The sequence below is a fragment of the Paralichthys olivaceus genome, chromosome 11, assembly GCF_024713975.1.
Source record: "Paralichthys olivaceus isolate ysfri-2021 chromosome 11, ASM2471397v2, whole genome shotgun sequence".
NCBI classification, from domain to species: domain Eukaryota; kingdom Metazoa; phylum Chordata; class Actinopteri; order Pleuronectiformes; family Paralichthyidae; genus Paralichthys; species Paralichthys olivaceus.
The window spans coordinates 12,244,051-12,265,213 of record NC_091103.1 but is presented as its reverse complement, the minus strand read 5'-3'; the positions used below and the strand labels follow the sequence as shown (position 1 = coordinate 12,265,213).

At 40.5% G+C, this 21,163-nt stretch overlaps 2 protein-coding genes and 1 long non-coding RNA gene across 3 annotated transcripts in view; 2 read left to right on the top strand and 1 right to left on the bottom strand.

Annotated features, from left to right (window-relative positions):
* Positions 1-952: 952 nt before the first annotated feature.
* folr (folate receptor) lies at positions 953-3,682 on the top strand. The gene is made up of 5 exons (XM_020095130.2): positions 953-1,102; positions 2,055-2,187; positions 2,274-2,462; positions 2,974-3,109; positions 3,343-3,682. Exons 2-5 carry the CDS (start codon positions 2,059-2,061, stop codon positions 3,615-3,617), a joined length of 729 nt encoding a protein of 242 aa, XP_019950689.2. The 5' UTR covers positions 953-1,102; positions 2,055-2,058; the 3' UTR covers positions 3,618-3,682.
* A 3,172-nt stretch (positions 3,683-6,854) lies between these two features.
* Positions 6,855-21,163, top strand: part of inppl1a (inositol polyphosphate phosphatase-like 1a) — a 26,260-nt gene continuing 11,951 nt past the window's right edge. The window contains exons 1-8 of the mRNA XM_020095129.2: positions 6,855-7,413; positions 14,388-14,451; positions 15,181-15,328; positions 15,405-15,486; positions 17,175-17,321; positions 17,877-17,967; positions 19,186-19,275; positions 19,873-19,971. Of these exons, the coding sequence (XP_019950688.1) occupies positions 7,229-7,413; positions 14,388-14,451; positions 15,181-15,328; positions 15,405-15,486; positions 17,175-17,321; positions 17,877-17,967; positions 19,186-19,275; positions 19,873-19,971 (906 nt within the window). The 5' untranslated portion in view covers positions 6,855-7,228. The remainder of the gene's footprint in view (positions 7,414-14,387; positions 14,452-15,180; positions 15,329-15,404; positions 15,487-17,174; positions 17,322-17,876; positions 17,968-19,185; positions 19,276-19,872; positions 19,972-21,163) is intronic.
* On the bottom strand, positions 9,880-11,845 carry LOC138412047 (uncharacterized). The gene is made up of 3 exons (XR_011244570.1): positions 11,732-11,845; positions 11,539-11,634; positions 9,880-10,874 (listed from the first exon to the last, which is right to left on the bottom strand). It is a non-coding gene; the product is annotated as an uncharacterized lncRNA (long non-coding RNA).

Genomic DNA, 21,163 nt, shown 5'->3' with positions numbered 1-21,163 from the left:
TAACTACACAGGCCTTTTTCACAGCATTCATTCTGACATCCCATAATCGGATGAACTCAAGTTTGCATTAATAATGTCTCTTTCCAGCTCAGGTGTCCCAGTAAGACTAGTAGTGAGCTGGTGTGCACTTCACATGGACCCTGACACAGAAGCAGCTAAATATCAATCATCATTTTTTTATTTGTAGAGGACTCTTTAAGATTAAGTACAAGTGCTTTCAAATTGAAAAAAATACAAATAGATGTGGATGTAGATGAATACTAAAATTCCAAACAAAAGAAACGCAGCTATCATTCATTTTTATCATTTCCATTTGTGCTTTTCTAACTTTGACCTGTCATGTCTTCTGTCGAAAGGGCTGATATAAAACTCTGAAGACTGTACATAATCAAATCCCATTCTTTTCATCCATTCTATCAAATAGCGTCACAGTGTAGGGAATGTAAGGTTGACAACTTTTACCCCACTTAGGGCCCATTAAAACAGATGGACGTGAGATCGAAACTACACAACCCCTATTTAATTGTACCACACACTATATACATACACTTATTTTACACAAGGTACATACACTCTTGTTAAATGTTTCAGTGGAGTCATGAGACTCATGAGTCATGAAACACCAACAGGCAGTAGGAACTTATCTTAATTGCCCACCATCTGCTCTTATTATTACCATCCCAGGTCACACTGCCACTTTCTGTGTAAGTAAGAGTGTGTGTGTGTGTGTGTGTGTGTGTGTGTGTGTGTGTGTGTGTGTGTGTGTGTGTGTGTGTGTGTGTATTGTGCATTTAAGGATAGACCTTGAGTTAAGACAAACCCTCCATGCTGGAAGATACAATAAATCACAGATTACCACACACAGACACACACATTCATGAACACACACGCACGTTTGTGAGACAGACTTTGGACTTTGGAAATATGTTTTACTTAATAGAGGCAACCTTAGTCTCAGTCATGCGCTGCTCACCCACACTCACACAGATGAATGTCTTCGGCCTTGATCTTGTTTAGTCTTGTCAAGTGTGTAAAAGGTGACTGCAGACACCAATTTGTAGGATAATCCCTTCAGGAAGGAATCATTACACACTCGAACAAGGTAAAGTGACTCTGTTAATAATGACTTAACTTTCTCATTAATCTGTGTTACATGTGTGAAATGTATGTTGTGTTTCTAAAATGGATTCATGGATTATAGAGGATGTTTAACTCTGACTGATTTCAGTTACATACATTATGAGGTCAATTTTTAGGCTGCATTAACTGGCACTAGGGCATTTGTAAATATACGTAGTCTTTATAGTAGTTTTATATTTTTCTCATATCCATCCTTTGTCACATAGAAAGGAGAAAGAGAATAAGCGACCATCTCACACTTTAACTTAAAGTGCAAACGCTCAGACGTAGGTTGAATATATCTAAATAAAACTGTTATTATGCTGCCATTAGAGGTTACAGAGTAGTACAAACATGTGTATTACAAATTTCAGATCCTGAAAAGTAAAAACATATTCCACTGACTCAGTGGGTCAAAGACCATCACAAATCATGTCATGTGAATCTACCACTTAAAAGGTTAAAGTTCCTATTGTAACATACTAGAAAATGAGAACTTGTATTATGATATTGTAGAATTGGTGAAATACAAACAAATTGCTATTAAATGAGAGAGACAAATTCATTTGTGTGACTGTTTTTAACAGTTTTAAGCTGCTGTACTTCAGGTTGTAATTTAGGTATAGAACTAAGGCCTGGCCAGTTCAACAGTAAAATAAAGTTAATTTGTGAACCCAGATGTCATGCATGTGTACAGGGTGCAATGACATGGTTTAAACTCCAAGGTATATCAGCAGTGAATTAGAATCACACAAATAAACAAATGGACAACACAAAACCATGAAAGGATAAGAATAAAAGACCTCGAACATTTTTAATCAGCTGTCTGGGGACAGTGGAATTAAACTTTTGACCGATTCTGTAAATTGTCCGTTATCCCATTAGTTTTCCTCTTGTCATGATCACTGATGTACATTGATGCCTCCCTTCTGCAGAACCATGTGGGTTGTCCTTTCCTTGCTGGTGGCCCTCTGCAGTGGCGCTCTGTCTCTGGACAAACTCAACATGTGCATGGATGGCAAACACCACAAAGTAGAACCGGGCCGTGAGGGAGACCTTTATGAACAGGTGGCAAATTTGAATCAAAGACAGGAGAAACATTTAGTTTGTGATGCTTTGGGCTCAACGGCCTCTTTGCTCTTCTTCCTCTCCAGTGCTCTCCCTGGCGTGACAATGCGTGTTGTACGGCCAATACCAGCTCAGCGGCCCACAACGATGACTCCTACCTGTACAACTTCAATTGGGATCACTGCGGTATTATGAGCAAACGGTGCAAGGAACATTTCATCCAGGACACTTGCTTCCACGAATGCTCGCCACACTTGGGACCCTGGATACAAGAAGTGTGTACTGTGCTTTTGTGCGCCTTAAGTCTTGTGTGTCTGCACTTAGAACACTAGATGGCAGCATTATAATTTGAGAGGACTATAGGGGAGCTGTCAGGACATCTAAAATCCATATATACAGTGTGATGCCATCAGTGGCAGGATGTAATCAAGTACATTAACTTCATTAGTGTACTTTGAGTACATTTTTCATGTATATGTACTTTATTTAAGTCAATATGTTTTCAGATATTCTTTCACTTTTACTTTTACAAAGCATGACGTAACATGTTCACATTTTTAATGCTTTTGATGATAAGTAGACTTTAGCATTAAAGAATAGGCTACACTCAGCAAGTAACTTTACTTATAATACTTCAAACATACATATTTTAAAGTTCACTTTTACAGTAGTAAAAGTGTTGAGACCTTAGTACCTCATCTTACATGTCATAGCATTGCAGCTGTTTTCTTAAAATTTGGATCATACAAACTAGTCAGTTGTGTGTGTGTGTGTTCGTGTGTGTAGGTCAATCAGACCTGGCGTAAGGAACGTGTTTTGGATGTGCCTCTGTGTATGGAGGACTGCCACAGTTGGTGGGAAGACTGCAAGAACGATTACACCTGCAAGAGTGATTGGCACAAGGGATGGGACTGGAGCTCAGGCAAGGACAAAACACACACACACACACACACATGCATACGCACACAGACCATTGCATACACAAAGACTTGTTCATTTACTTGTTTACCTTACACACATTTACCCATGTCTTACACACACAACACAAATAACTCTATGTGCACACAAAACCCATCCATGCATAGACTCACTTGTGAACTCATGGTTATTAAGGTTATTAATACATTTATGAAATCATCTCTCTATCTAATGCAGGTAATAACAAATGCCCTAAAAACAGCAAGTGCAGAATCTGGACTGAAGTTTACCCCACACCCAAGGCCATGTGTGAACAAATCTGGTCCAAGTCCTACCTTTACACCACCGACACCAAAACCTCGGGCCGCTGCATGCAGCTGTGGTTCACTGGGCCGAACCCCAACAAGAAAGTGGCTGAATACTACATTAACAATGCACAGCAGCACAAGAGCTTCACCTTGTCAATGTTGCTTTTCCTGGCTGTTGCACTTTTCTCTGTAGTGATGCACTGACATGATATCCACATCATGCAGTCATGTGTCACCATAGTGGTTCCAATAAAACTGTTTTAGAATTATCCCAGGTCTCTGTTGGTTTCTAGCCCCATTCTGAGTCACAGTAATCTCTCTCAAATCCTTTATCTGCATCAGCTTTATTTTCTTTGTGATGTTTAGTTCCCATGTGCTTCTTTTCAATTCATTATGTCTTGCCAACCACTGACAAGGTGTCCATGTCACTTTGATTATTTCTGCTTGTACACAACAAGTAAAAGCTGTTGTATTCATATGTTGTACATGTGTTCGCATGCACACACATTCACCACTAAAATGTGAACACAGTCAAAACTCAAGATGTTTGAAAAATAGAAATAAAGTGGATAAAGAAAATAAAACTAAAATAAACTCATACATCTGGACAAGGCCACATACTCTAAGCTCTGGGAGGATATCACTCATATAAGTGCAGACTATGGATCAGCTTAATAACCCCTTTATAACCTCAACCACCAGTGAGGAAACTGTAAAACTGACCTAGGATCTGCTTTGAGGGAAAATGTCTCTCTACGCTGTGACTGAGCACTGGGCTCCACTGCCTGGTAATTATGGGGTTCCAGTCAGCACTGTGTGTGTGTGTGTGTGTGTGTATGTGTGTGTGTGTGTGTGTGTGTGTGTGTGTGTGTGTACTCATTTTGGTACCTCTTTAGGACCTTTTCAGAATAAACTCTGGACCAGGAGACCTCATGGGGACCAAAGGCTGGTAATGAAATAAAACTCTGAGCTCCTGGTTAACATTTGGGGCTAGATATGACTTTTGGTATAAACATGTGGTTTGTGGTGTGTGTGTTTGTGTGTGAGTGTTTGTGCCAATGCCACGTGTCAATGTGTTCTCACAGGTCTTTGACTAAGCCTTGTGATTGGTCAGCTGGGGTGGTTATCTACAAGACTTAATGTCAGATACAAAGTATATTATCAACGTGTCTGCACTGTGTAGTTTCATAATCAGGGCCCTTGGATGATTAATATTTTAAAAAGATGTAACCGATTGCAGCTGACAATGTCTTTATGTTTTTGAAAATGTTTTTCTCCTCTGACAGATATTAGACGTGTCAAACTGCTGCTCTACTTATGAGGCTGATAATTAACATCCTTCCTGATGACACCTCTGAAAAAGTTTCTTTAAAACTTTCTATTTTCTATGGCCTGATATAGAACTACTGCAGAAGAGACAGCGGCTCTGTGGTTCGATGCCTGGCTCCTCCAGTCTGAATGAAATGCTCAAGAACCTAAAGCTCATTTTTGCAGACAAAGCAGTTTCATTACGTGACATCTTGCAAACATACTTTGACCATCTCTGCATGCACATTTATTGTTAAGATATATTGTTTTTACAGACTTCTACAGTGAACTCACACACAGAGAGACACACACAGTGTGATGCAATAGCCAGAAATAGCTTTGGGATGGCTGCTGTCCCTGTGGCTATTAATACTCTTTTCTGAGGTCATTGACTGCACACACACCACCCTGTCCAACTCTGTCCCATTCCCACTTTAACTTTAAACTCTTTTTTGCTTTAAGTGTACCACATTTTATAATTCTGACTTTTTGTGGGCAACCAGAGGTATAAAAAATAAACACAAGAATGGCCAAAGTCCGAATAAAGTGCAATGATCTCCAAAGTGGGTTGGTTGTTTTCTGTGGTTTCCCTTTCCTGCCTCTAGGTGAACAGTTACACCTTGTGTGTGCATGTGTGTGTGCATGTGCATGTGTGTGTGTGGGGGGGGTCTGGAAAAGAAAATAATTGCATAATTGGATTGGATTGTGCAGATTGTGTTGAGAAATCACTGCAGCGTGGCCTTGTTTGCGGCTGCCACTAGAGCCATGATGCTGTGAGGGTGGGGAGGAAATAAAACAGGCAACCTATAGGTAATAAATTCCATCAAGTCTATGAAGTATACCAGGAGCTAAAATGTATTTCAGTTCTTTTTCTTTTATCCATTTGGGTGAAAATTGGATACATTTTCATGAAAATCCCTAGTAAACTCTCAATGGCCAATACTCATGGATGTATAGGAAAGAAATATTAGATACTTAGTGATGAAAGACAAAGTAAAAATATGGGTTGTTACAAGTGGAAGCTATGCATTTACAATGTTATAAAAGGTACAAAAGTATTACAGGTACAGTGTGTAGAATTTTGTGATATCTAGTGTTGAAATTGCATGTTGCAACTGAACACCCCTCACCTCACCCTCTCCTTCCAAAAGTTAAGTTGTCATATAACTCAAAAGGTGTTTAGTTTGTCCAGTCTGGACTAATGTAAAAAACATGGCAGCCTCTGGGTCCCCTCGATGTAAATATAAAGTATTTAAATAGAAAGGGGCTTTTCTGGGGTAAAGAAAACTACAATTCATACAATTTAGATGAAATGAACTAGTGAAAACATCATGAGAATTATTCTACATTAAATTTCTGCCAATAGATCCCTTTCACCTAAATCTTACACACTGGACCTTTAACAGAATCAAAAATAAAAGTAAAAATACTCCTATTAATAATAATAGTAAACTTTATTTGTATAGTACTTTTCTTAACAAGGTTACAAAGTGCTTTACAGGGAAGAAAAAAACAAAACAACAGATGGATCAACAACATAAAAACACTGGGAGGTTAAAGAAAAAATAGTAAAAGGTCAAGAGTTGGAAAATAAAATCCAGCAACACATTAGGTATTCATAAATGCTTTACAATAAAGAAACGTTTTAAGAAGAGACTGAAACGGTGCTAATGATCTGACCCCGTCAGATTGTTGTATTATTGTGTGTTTTATTACTGGATTATTATTGTTATTTCTGCATCATGTATACAAACCATAATATTGAAATATTGTATTTGTTATTAGTTGTTTAGTATAAAAAATCAAATCTTCCAAAAAAATAACTAAAGCAATCATAAAAAAGGTAGTGGAGGGAAAAGTTAAATATTTGTCTCTGTAGTGGAAAATATATTCAAATTAAAGTACCTCAAAACCGTAGAGGAGATGAATGAATGCAGTTTCTTTCCATTACTCCTCTTCTCTCTTCTCTTCTTTACTTATCTCTCTCTCCATCCCTCCTTTCCTCCTCTCGGTATCTTCATCCCTCCCTCCCATGCAGCTATTACAAGCTAGCTGGGGACAAACACAACCGGAGGTCAGCATTGGGTGACGTTTTCACCAAAATAAAGTGTTTAGGTGTGAGTTTCCACGTTAGCCCGTCTTATTTTGAAGCTGTTACCCGGAAGTGGTGCTGCAGACAGTGTATGTGTAGTGACGCGGGTCGCCCCTCGCTGCAGCTCCGCGGCTGCTCTGTGGATTCACTGCTCTGATTTCCGTGGGAGTGGGAAGTTCAGGGAGGAGGGTGGCGGAGTTTCAGGAGCCGAGGAACCAGCCGCAAGCAGCGCAACTTTACAACTTAACCCCCGGCCTCTGCTACCAGCTGACCGCCGTCTGAAGAGCGACTTTTCCGCGCCTGTTTTCCGCCTCTGTCCGCTGAGTCCGGAGCTGGGAGTGGGAGCTCTGGTTGTTTATTCCCGGAGAAGTCGGGAAACAGCTCGAGTTGAACCCGGTGTTGAAGGGCTGTGGCCATGGCCGGGGGAGGCGGCGGTGGTGGTGGGGTTGTTTCTCCGTTGGGGCCCGCACCGCCGATGTGGTATCACCGGGACCTGAGTCGAGCCGCGGCCGAGGAGCTGCTCGCCCGGGCCGGGAGGGACGGCAGCTTCCTGGTGCGGGACAGCGAGAGCGTCAACGGGGCTTACGCTCTGTGCGTACTGTAAGTAACTCTAACGCAGAAAACACACGCTTCTATGGTCTCCAACGTGATTGTGTGTGCGGCCCCATTTTGCTTTGTGTACCAGGAAAAGTTGTGCCTCTGCCAACATGTTATTTAAACAGCATTTCCAAGTTTTAACAGGGAGCACACACTCCTCCAGAGACTCCACAGCCACCACCTACTAGCATGTTATTATTCTGTTCAAGCTTTTCAGTGTCGTACACAGACACTCGCCACACAGGATGAGATCGACATGTACTAGTTGAATCCTGCGTAAAGAAGCCGAGCTCATGTGTTTACTTCCCCCTGGAAGTCAGATAGTGGGTGGGAGAGAGACTGTGTGTCTGCCCCAGATCAGAAGCCCCTGCCTGGCTCTGAGCTCCAGGGCCTGTCCCTGTCTGTCTGCTCGGACTGATGTGGTCGCCTCCAGGGCTGTATTTGTATTTATTTACAGGACTCTCTGCTACAGTCAGCCTGCGGGTTGTGAGCAGTGGCATTACAGTGAATGGTGGTGGAGGTAAATATAAAAACATCTGATGGTTTTGATTTAAGGCTCATTTAACAAAGTGCAGAGGGCGAAGCAGCTGACTTAGTATTATCTTCCCAGACACAATTTACGTCTCAAAATAACAATGTGAATGTGAGGACAGTGTAATTAAGAGTTTGCATCCTGTTTGCTAAACAGAAGTGATGGAACGCTTTGCCGCCATCCATCTTCATGGCAGTTTAACCACAAACAAATCACTTGTGGTCCACACAACTTAAAATGCATTCGTAAACAAAACAAATCCACTCATAGGGAGCAAGCAATGAAAAGATATTGAAAGGTAATTCAGTCGTCAATACAGAGTCATCTTTCATTCCAGCTTAGTGGTGGTCGAATGTTGCAAGACAAGCATGTAACAATATTCGAGGGCACACAAGTATGTCTCCAGTCTTACAGACAACACACACGTTGAGCTGTACGTTTAGCTACACCTCCGCATTTCCACTCAGAGTCTGAGAGAAGATAACCTGACCTGTGTAAAGGTCTCTCTCAAATACTCTTCAATGTATGGTGTATTTAAACATATATACAATAGAGAGAGAGAGTACCAGCAGTACTGACAAGGATTCAGTCAAAGTCAAATGTCCCATGTTGGATGTTAAATCTCAAACAAATGATCGCAATGATTCACATTCTACTCTCAGCCCCCCACACAAAGTTAAACAGATGCATAGTGCAGATGCAGTAGACAAAAAGGCCGAAGCCATGTGACACAGTGCTCTGACATTGACCTACATCCCCCTATCTGAGAGTTCACTGCATGCTGAGCTCAGTGTGTATGTGCACATCAGCATTAGTAAGTAAGTAAGTATGTATGTGATGAGAAACTATTTTAATAGTTGCTATGTAAGTTCAGTCTTAAAAGCATAAAATGGTTATTATATTCCACTTGTTTCCACTCTTCCTTTGTGTTGATATGTAGCACTAAATTAGTTTTACATTATTGGTTCGACAAAGCAAGATATTTACTACATTACTCTTGTGCAAAAGCCGAAAGTACAGCAGGTCTGCTATACATTATTCTACTAGTCTATTCAAGTCATTTCTGGGATGCATTGCTCCATTAGAACGTTGCTCTATGACCAGCAACATTCCACACATCTATGCATCATCCCTTTCCTGATTTGTTCCCGCCTCCACCTCTCCCTTCCTTTACCCTTTCACCTTTGACATCACTGAACTTGCTCGCTTTGAGAAGGTTTTTCTTCAAGATGAATGAAACGTTTCATCGACATAGTTGGTGTTTTTGTAAGTTTTTACTCATTGTGACATCACATGTCAAAATCTCTTTACTGTTTACTATCAATCTAAAATAACTAATACTGCTCGAATACTGTGCTCTCATTAATCTGAATGTCTGGATTCAGGGTAGGAAGCAGCCATGAAGTGGGATTGTGGTTCTAACATAGAAACTGAAACTGAACATTTATTATTCCTCTGTTACACTCATAGTTTCCCTTTTTGCCTGTCATTGATTATACTGTAGTACTCATGGTGGTAGAATTAAGAGTTTACATCAGTGGTTTTTAAAAAGATATTGCAGATACACAAAGAAAGAAATGCTTTGGATTTTAATATTAAAATGGAAAATGTAGATTGAGACAACGTACTGTATAGAAGTGTGTATAAATATATATTTTTATAGTTGCATACCTGCAGATTTTAAATGACTGTTTGAGTGAACTTACAGATGTTTATAAGGCAGTTGTTCAAGTCTGATCTGCTCATTACAGAGTTACAGTCCAAGCACAAGTCAATGATTATTTGTATATTAATTATGTTCTCATGTCATTCAACACTACTGATGATCCTGATGCCTCTTATGGGAAATTGCAAGGCTTAATGAAACTCTTTGTGTGATAGACAGGTTTTATGTTTCAAATCATCAATTTTTGTAACTTAATAACGATAGAAAAGTGTTTTTACTAAGATCATTTTTAATTTAATGATGAAACTTCATAAACTCAGACTCCCGATTGGCTTTGTACTTGAGATGCTGAAGTATGTTGCATTGCCTGATGTTACTTACATGTTCTTTTTAAAATTTTAAAATAAAACACAATACAAACCAGACAACCAATACACAAGTCAAGTTGCATTTTTAACATCCATGTCTGTCCAGACTGGCGTATTACTGTATATGATGAGAAGACTTTGAATAAAAGATATGAAGCATATTTTGTCATAGATGATGATGATGATGATGTTTTTCTCAGGTTATGGCCAGAATTTTTTTAAAGTCAAAATGACCTTGACCTCTGTTCCCCAAATTTGAACCAATTAATCCCTGAATCCATGTGGACATTTTTGTTAGATGTAATGAAATTCCCTCCTCCTGTTCCTGTTGTATCACGTTCACAAGAATGAGACGGACTTGAGGTCAGGTTTAAAATTGATTTTCCTCACACTAAAGGGAAGTAAAACCTTAACTGATGTCTTCAGTTGTCACTCCTTAAAGTAATGTTTTTAATATCATACAAATTGTCACAGTTCAGAGAATAAACATGTAGTCAGCCTCTAGTCATGTGGAACACTGTCGTCTGATCATTTTGACAAGAAACAGGGTTTCTGTCTGTTGTATATCTTTGAGAACAACAGGCCAATATTTCCTAACAACCCCTGAAGCTATAGAGGAGAAGATGATATGGTCAGACAACACATTCATTTGTCACAATTGTTAGCTTTTTTCTAATCTATTGCGTGGTTAAAAACAAAACCGAAACTATTTCCGTGAAGTTAAATCTGAATCACCACAGACATGAAAAGGTTCCAGACGACTGGATGGCAGACTGGTTTCAGTCAGAGCCTCGGTGCTGCATCATGCGTGCTAAGGGCTGATGTTTATAACACGTCCTCATCAGTGTTGAAAGACATCTCCTTTGTCTTCTGAGCTATTCAGCTTCCTCGCTCCACTCTAACAAAACAAAGTAAAAAAACTCAACCTGAAATGTCATTGTAACTGTTGTAGACAAATTGTCAAACCTTGATTTATAATCAGATTAAAGTTCACTATGTTTTCCAGTGGGTGCAGTCAGATTATCTTTTCAAGCAGGAGGCATTGCAACAGAGTAGGCAAGGTGGTTAATTTCTGGTTTCCTCGAAGAACCTCAAGAACCCCAAGAACATCAGATATACAGCAACAACAACTTTGTGGGAACCACCTTAGATTCTATGATTCACTTTGCTCAGGAGACTGCAATGACTCCACCGTTCGAAACCTCCTAAAGAGGCCTCATGCCAAAAAATGTTAGTGGTTTGGTTGAAGACTACACTAACTGTGTCTCAATTCAGGGGCTGCTTCCTTTGGAGGATGCTGTCTACGTGGCCCACAAAGGAGGCAGACTCCGTGGTCCGCGTAGAGCCGCGGAGACCGAAATGAATGAGATGGTCTGGTCTACAGAGCATTTCCATGATCGGTGTCACTAGCTTGTCCTGCTGTTATTTCTGTCGCCGAGCAACAGAGCTGCAGTTGGACATGTCAAGAAAGTTTTAATGCCCCTTGGTTTTTTAACATGTGCAATGTGCTGTTTGGTTGAATTGAAGTGTGATACTTTAGCATCAGACATCTCATTGCTTACAGTTGCCATCACTGAAGCCCAGTGAAGTCAGTTTGGTTTGCTTTAGGGCCCTCCAACGTCAGTTTTGCCTGGGACCCCAAGTCCCTTGAAATGCTCCTGTTAATAAGAATGCACAGTGGAAGGTCAGCACACACTTTACTTACATATACTGCTCTACCAAGTGACCTGTTTAAGCAACTTGCCCACTACTCACCAGGATGATCAGTTTTGACCTGAACACGGCCACCAGACATGGCTTTTTTCTTGTTGAGCTTGTCTTGTGACTCAAATACACAGACGTGTGAACTTCCTTTTTGAGGGCTTTGGAGGGACCAGTGTGTTTAGGAAGTGTTTCCACACTGCTGCTGTCTGAGAATAGACTGGTGTGAAGAAGACGCTGTAACAGCATTGGGACAGACTTCCTCTAACTGTAAATGTTAGTCTGTGGACGTTTGGAGTTCAAAATTACAAGTTGTCTGTCTGCTATTAGTGGTAGGACTGAACTGACCTGCTACACAAAGTTAACAACAGGGCGGCCTATGAGGCAGGAAATATACCCGGTGATTGGTTAATCAGTATTGAGTATGTGTGTATTACTGGATGAGACAGGACAGAGAGAAACAGTGGGGCAATCATTACCCTCAACACAGACCATTGTTGACATTACATACACACTCACACTCTGTATGCCCTGTGTCTCTGTCTATCCCATAATAACACCCTCTTTCTCTCTCCAGGTCCCTCCCCTGTTATAACTTTGCTGATAGTGAAACAATAGTATTTATTTCCCAGACCCACAGAGAATCTCATCAACTGCCAACAGGAAGACCAACCCCCCCTACACACACACACACACACACACACACACACACACACACACACACACACACACACACACACACACACACACTTACTGATTCACACAAAGATACACACAAACACACTGCTGTCCACTGTGTATGGATCCTGTGCCACTGCACCCACAATGCATTGTGTTTAAATTGTGACAGGATTAAATATGGATATAGTTTCACAGGCCAGATAGACAAAGGAACAGCTCATCTCAGTGAATCTGTTTATAGATGGACATAAATATTTTTCTACTTTATACTGTTAGTGTGGCCAACTGCAATATATATTATGTGTGGAACTCATATTGGCAACAGCCTTCTGAATTTTCTGGATTATAAATCAGCTCAAATTGGAAACCTATATTCAGTGTGTCCTGGTGGTTTAGCCAAGTACCGAGCAGGTCAAAGCAGTGATGCCAAATTAAGAAAACACCTGAAAACGGGACATCCAACAGGTTTTGGCATTATATCCACTACAGCTGGAATTATTAAGAAACAGGCTGTAAAAACGTAATTGCAGTTAGTGAGGAAGTGGAACAAAGGTTAAACGCCGTGAGCGGAAATTTTAACACTTAATTCATTTCCTACTTCCTGGAAACAGTTTTAATTTGTTACATTTTGTAGCTTGTTGATGCATTAATTAATGTTGATCCACACATTATATTGGATGTGGTGCTGGTTAATAATGAAAATGATAAACTTAAGTTATGTAGCACCTTTCTTTACAAAGTTTCAAAGTACCAAACAGAAAGAAAATATTGAGATTAAGCAGACAGAAATCAAGAGAAAGATTATCAGTTCATAAAAGAAGAAGTTACACACAAAAGTAGAACACAATATAATATGTAAAACATTCATAAACACTTAAAAATTAAAAGAAGTTGATTCAGTCCAATTGTCAAAGGTGAATGTAATGTAACAATACCAGTATTTGTTCTTGAGGACTCTAACTTTCTCCAGTTCATGTTTTAGTTCCTGTAGAATACTGACCTGGAAAGACAGGAAAAACAGCTGAGTGGATGAGGCAGAATGAAGGCCTGACATGGACTTACCCATACACACACACACACACACACACACACACACACACACACACACACACACACACACACACACACACACACACACACACACACACACACACACACACACACACACACACACACACACAACTGTGTAAATAAGCAGAAATAAAAGCCTTCCTGAGGAGTTTTGCATAGTCTGCCATCCTAACACCAACACATCTAAACAGACGCACAGCCATGACACACACACACACACACACACACACACACACACACACACACACACACACACACACACACACACACTCACACTCACCAACAGACTCAACCACAACCTTTGCTTGGCAAATTGGATATTTTGTGTTTGGTCCACTGAGCAGGCATGAAGTACGGACACAATAATCATTACACTCCAGCTTGTGGCTGCAGGCATGTAGTCACAGCTCTGTGATCTCAAATCACAATGTCAGAGCATTGATCTGTGATTGGTCAGTAAAAAAAGCTTGTGGTTCAACCAGCAGTCAATTCATACTGAAGAAACATTATAAAACCTGGAAAGATTCAAGAAAGTATTGATGAATAAATAAGATAAATCAAAGTAACTTAACAATGTTGATAACTAGTTCCAGCTATGTTGTGCTCTACTGTATCATGCTACTGTAAGGATGAAGCCCGCTCACAACTGTGACGGACAGCAACAGGTTGAAGCTGTCTGCAGTGTCTAAACCCCCTCATGCTCATACAGAACATACACACACTCACACACAAATCCACTGAGGTCAAGCCCAAGTGTGTGTGTGTGTGTGTGTGTGTGTGTGTGTGTTTGTGTGTGTGTGTGTGTGTGTGTGTGTGCTTTTTTTTATCTCACAATGATCTGAAAATTGTGTTTTCTTCTTCTCTCATTTCTCCCTCCCTCTTTTTCTCTACACTTCCTCCTACTTTCCATCCATCCATCTTCCGTGATGTCCCCGCCTGTCTGTTTCTTCCTCTGCAGTTTCCAAAAGCACGTCCACACGTACAGAATCCTCCCAGACGAAGAGGGATTTCTGGCTGTACAGGTACAAAGAATAGATACAAACACACAAACTCAGTTATACACATACACACACAGACGCACAAACTCAGTTATACCCACACTGTTGACTGAAGTGTGTGTACATGTGTGCAACAGAAACTGTATTTGCTTCAGTAGCAGCTGGCAAGCAGAGATGCTTTTGTTGGCGCTGAGCTCTCTCACTCACTCTCTCACACACACACACACACACACTCACTAACAGCAGCCTCTTTGTGCCTTGTGCTCAACAGCTGTGAAGTCCTCACCACCTCCAGCCACACTCACACACACTCACACACACACACACACACACACACACACACACACACACACACACACACACACACACACCGCCACACAGACTCACACAACATACGACACGACATCATGCTGCTCCAGACTGTCTGTGTGGCCACATTACAGATTCCTGTGACAGTTTAAAAAATTTTGCTTCCTGGTGGCAAATTTGTTTGCTGGCACTGTTTACTGAAACCGTTCTTCCTTGTTTGGATTATGTTTAGACAGTTGGATCGTGTTTGCTTACACAACACAACAATGTAGAACAATAGGGGCCACCAGAGATTTCAATAAAGTGATCACTCGTAGCTAAGCAGTTTGGATGTAATGGTCGTGTTCGTACCATGAAGAAAACAACTTACTACACTTTCCTTCCTCTATCTCTTGGTGTATCCCTCCCTGGTTCTCTTTCTCTCTCTCTCCCTCTCGCTCTCAGACGTCTCAGGGCGTGCAGCCGAAGCGATTTAAGACATTACCAGAGTTGGTGTTGTTGTACCTGCAGCCAAGTCAGGGTCTGGTCACCACCCTGCTGTACCCTGTGGACAGAGAGGAAACTGCTGTCAGTGACGACAGAGACTATTCAGGTATCTTTAAATCCCCCCCACTCACATGGTCCTCCTTTTTCTAACATGTTAACGCTCGGTTTTCTGTCAATGGCAGATGGGGAGGATGAGAAGCCACCCCTTCCCCCCCGCTCTGCCTCCACCTCCTCTACTCCTGGACCAGACACACCTACAGACAGGTACAAAGTGTATAATGCATGAGCTTAATTTATTTGGGCTTTATTTGAGAACGCAAATTTCTGAATCCTTTGCAACTTGTGCTGCCATCGTCCTTAGTAGACTGTTCGGAATATATCTGAGTAAACCAATGTGAGAATACAGCAGCAACATTCACTGTGAGCGAGTGGCCATGATGATTAAACGTCATGTTATGCCTTCTGCATGCTCTACCTAAGCACCGTCCCCGCTCTGAAGGCTTTTCCTGTTGTTGTTTTGTTGATGTGGAACACTGCATTCGTCATATCCTATAATATACAAGTGCTGAAAGTCAAATCACAAACAGAGCTTCTTAATCATAATGTTAACCATCTTTGAAACACACACAGACACACACACAAACACAAAAAATATGATCATATCACAAAAGAAGCAGAGGTTTCATTGAATATATATACACTTAACACAAATCTCGAGTGTCAGTCACTTTATCTGTTTCTGTCATCAGATGCGTACATCGTTACAGATAAGTATCAAACCAGATAAACACACACACACACTTTAATATCCTGTGTTGTCCCTGTGTGCCCCCTCTACATATGATGTAGAAGGAGCAGCCACATCCTGTTGAAATTGCTCACAGATGATGCAAGGCTTATTGAAGTGGTCCCGGTTGTTTGTGTGCATGTATGTGTGAGAGTTTTTTTGTAGATGAGATCAGTGTCAGACTTCTGTGTGCTCTATTTGAAGATAACAAGGTAATTGCATAAATTATTTTGATAATCACAGCTTTCTCTCATTGTGGAAAGTTACCTTTTAACATTTTTACAGAGGCACCAAACTGCAGAGAAGAAAAGTCTCAAAGTCAGTGTGTGATTAGTAACTTTTGTCACAGGGTAAAGTACAGAAGAAATCGGTTGAGTAACATCCTCGTTTTGGTCACAGTGGACCTTGTTAGTGAAGCTGTCATGGAGAGAGGTGACACTTGACAACATATACAACTTATTTAGTAAAACACCTGAGCACAAAATCAATCAGAGTCAGTGAGGGAACAAGACATACACTTTTCTTTTACACTTGAGACTTTTAACAGTCTGCTGGTTTGCATGAAGCCACAGTTTTGTCCATATTTAAAGATGGGGTTCGGGTTACACAAGATCTGCCCCTTTACGTTAGTGTGTGTGCGCGTGCGCATTACTGTGTTTTAGTCTCTGTCTGTGGTAGGGCAGACAAGACTCAGTGGTTAAGAGGAAGTGTGTGTTTGTAAAAATCCCTAATGCACAGATTAAATGCTCATAGACTCTCTCCTCTCACTCACTCACACACACAGCTCTGCAACTAAGGTAACTAAGAAATCCACAACAGTTCTCTATTTGCTATTATGGAGGATGTAATTTTTATGTATTAACTGAAAGGTCAATGTGTGACTTGGCAGTCATATCACAGCAACAACAGAAAGGAACTCATAACATACTCAATGAGCACTACAAAGCTTTAGATGGCATAGAAATATTAAATCTGAAATAAACTAAAGATTATTAGTTCCTATGTCACTGACTATACAGGACCTGGCTGTATAAAATGTGTAGCCCAACATCAAAACCAGAAGGATGCAGATTTTCTTCGCTTGCACAGTATTCTGTACACTTGCGTCGTGTAATCACATGCATTTTACAATGGTTACAAAGCTCTGTGGCTCATTTTGTTTTAGCACTCCAGCAGCTAATGGCCTGAGCACCATCTCCCATGAGTACCTGAAGGGCAGCTATGCTCTGGACCTGGAGGCTGTCAAACAGGGAGCCTGCTCGCTGCCTCACCTCAACAAGACACTAGTGGCCTCCTGCAAACGCCTTAATGGGTAAAACCCGACACAACAGCACACATGTCTTTTGCTCCTCATAATATTGTCAACTAGAGTGGCTCTCAGTAGAGTGCATACCTCCACCAAAGCCCAACATGTATAAATTCACTAGATCCAGATTTTTATTTTAATCTGCAACATATAGCACACACTTAAAAATATCAATCCCTTTAACGTGATCAACAAATGATTCTTTGAGAAATCAATGAAAAAAAAAAAATGAAAAAAAACTTGCAATGTTGAAGAAAGCGAAAAAAAATCCTGGATCTGAACCAAAATTGAATGGGTCCTCTCTGGGGTGCTGCTCCACCATTATTTGGAAATCGGTTGAGTAGTTTTTGCAAAATCTTGCTAAATAGAAAATCATGAAAACATAACCTCATTGGTGGATAAAATAGTATATTAACACAACGTAACATTATTTTTTACCTGCACACTTAAATATAGTAAATATGTTTCCCTGCACATAGATCATAGACATAGAGGAAGACATGACTTTGAGATGCAGTTTGAGAAGACTGAACTGTGAATCTCTTTTTGTTTCATCACAAGGGAGGTGGATAAGGTTTTGTCTGGTCTGGAGATTCTGTCTAAAGTCTTCGATCAGCAGAGCGCCTTCATGGTCTCCAAGATGATCCAGCAGGTATAACTCTTGGCCTCTTTGGATCTGTGTATTTGCACATGAATGGATGCGCCCTTGTGTTTCCATCATCCTGGTTTTTTGTCTAACACCGTTAGTTTGCTAATGTCTGAACAGTGTCTTGTATATAATCCGTTAAACATACAAATCTATTGTGTCATATAATTTGAGTTTAGGTAGTTGCCACAGATGCGGAACCTGTTTGTTGTTACAGTCACTGAACAGGTCTGTGCTAGTCTTTAAGCCCTTTTCTGCATTCCTGCTATACGCAGACCTCCCACCACCAATCTGTGAGCATTACATAGACTGACAAATATAAGTATGATCAACAGCCAAACCATCTGCTGTTTAAGTAAAATTTGACCCCTAATCGTGGCCAGTATTGCTCCCTTTCGATGTTATGTTTGTCACTAAGTCAGTTTTTTCAGATTAAAGTGGGATATGTGAATGTCCTTAAGTAAGAAGTAAACACTTTTGTATATGTCTTGCTAAATAGTAAAGCTCCTTGTATACAGAGCAGGCAGCCATACTAAATAACAGACTTTCAGACTGAATGTAATTGTTATTTTTCTCCAGGGTCTCCTAGGGGCAGCTGTCATTCACTAGTCACAACACACCCATCCTTGGAAATAATGTATCTCAAGGGGAAACTCAGGCACTCAGGTGTTTGTCTGTGTAGCAGATGTGCACGTGGGGACGTCTTACTATAAAATATGGGATGTTTATGTGACAGTCGGGTTGTTGGTACTTTTTGTATATTTCCATTCATGAATAGAGTTTAAATAAAATCTTAAAATCATCAAGTACCAATCACTTCGGAAATGATTCACTGTTGGAGGTACTTTCACAGTATTTTTCGGATATTAGACGGTGAATTTCACTCCCTTACTGATAAATCACTGATAAAACATTGGTTCTAGGTAAATTATCTGCTGTCTCAGCGAAACACTTTTCCATCAGTTCATTAGTCACTTCAGTCATGGTAGCACACACAATCATGTCGTTTTTATGTTTGAATAGAAAAGGATTTATTTACACATAGATAGATAGATGGGTTATGCTGCCTTAAAAACAGCCTGTAAGATGCTGTGTAATTGTGAGCTGTCTGTGTTTGCCGTGCAGTTTCACGTTTTAAATAAAATCAGTCTTACTTAAATGATTTTGTTCTTTCCAAACTATACAGCCAACATGGATTCTGACTTTTAATTTCCCTCCCATTAGTCCGTGAATCAGGGTGGAGACCAGGAGTTGGAGAACCTTGTGACCAAGCTGGCCATTCTCAAAGACCTGCTGTCCTCTATAGAGAAGAAGGTACACACATCCAGTTATGTGTATGCCTGCACCCTCACTCGTGATCTCTCTTTCTTTTTATGTGCATTTTGTTTAGTTTGTTTCTTTCTCCTCTTCCTCACACACACACACACACACACACACACACACACACACACACACACACACACACACACACACTGTTAAGCTATTTTATCCTCAAAAACTCAAGATGATAGAGGGGGAGGACGTGTAACAGATTTAAAACAATTTTATTTCTAACACAGTTAACTTCACCAATTAAACTTTTGTAGTTAATTCAAATTTTAGTATAGCTTGACAAGCTCTGACATGTAAATAGGTCAAACCGTTTCTTGTTGGACTTGGTATTTGAGGAGGGTCTTCAGCTGCCTGGACAGGAAATGGCCTCGGTTCAATCAAGCGCTGTGTGTGTCTTGACTCATGCGACGTCACCGGCTTGTGTTCTCTGCTCCTGTTAGATCACACACAGGAAATGGGAAACTGTTTCCTTGTTGACACCAACTCTACAGTTGAAAACAATACAGTTTAGATTTGTGTCTTTTTTATGTCCATGTGTCTTTTCCTTCTTTCATTTTTTCCATCATATCTCCCCTTCAGGCTCTGAAAGCTCTCCAGGACATGAGTTTGTCTTCTCCAAGCTCCCCTTCTCCTCTGTCCATGCGTCACAGCAAAGCAATCCCAGTGCAGGCCTTTGAGGTATGCATCTACACACCCACACACTTACAGACACCTATTTCTCGTGATAGTCTCTCTGGAGGGTGGTGGAGGTCAGTATCAGGACAGTGGTGATGATACTGCAAGAATTCTTAACGCCTTTGTTCATCACCAGTAACAGGGTTTCTGTGGGGTCATGAAAAGTCTAACATTCAGCCATCAAGAAATTTAGGCCTTAAAAAGTCTTAAAAATGTTGAAATATTATGTACCAGATTCTTAAATATGTTTAGGAAGGTTATGTCCTCATTCTACTTGTGCTGATAAAAGACAAACACATGTACATATGCTGCTCTTATCTCCGTACTCTCTTGCTGTCTGTAGTTTGTGAAATAACGTGTTATCTGATTTTCCTTCATATCCTTCTGATTTGACATTAGTCCTTAATTTCATTAATATCTTTTAAAAAGTCTTAAATTTGACTTGGTGAAACCTGCAGATACCTCTAGTTATTAAGACATCCAAAAGCCACAAAGCCAAGTGCCCCTTTTGGACATTCAAGCTCTGCTCTATTATCACTTTAGGAATGGTACCTCATTATCGAAATGTCAAATATTTTATGTTTCCTTGAATCTCAGGAAGAGATCCTTTTGTCAGAGATTTTTATAGTCTGGGCTCAAACCTAAAATGCTGAAAACATATTTTTTGATTTTGTGTTTTTAAATGTTACTATCAAGGAAAACTAGTTCTGTTTAACAGGAACAGAAACAGGACATACTGAAGTTGAGGTGCAGTAGCAAAACAGGCTGTGAAGTTTCGCAGCAGAGCTGATGTGAGACCACAGGAATGTCATATACTTCCTGTAGCATAACCAGTGGCGTTTAAATACTGAATGGTATTAATCACTCATATCCCCAAGTGCAAGTGAGTATACTTAAATCTAACTAAAGAAGTTGTGGTTTATAGTTTTATTTAGATTTTTACAAAAAAGCGTGGCTCATGCACATAAGAGGCTGTGAAAAAGAAAAGGAGAAAACATTGACCATTGGGTACCAGGTGAGATGGAGGTGAATGATTTGAATATTAGTTATAGGTCATGTCTGTCCTCTGTGGGGATCACCTCTCAACAGCTTCCTGTTGCACTGGAACAGGGGTGTCGTCATGGGGAAGAGGTGGGTTTAAAATGTGATATCTGAATCACCCACTGACGCACAGACAGACCCCATCGAGATGATT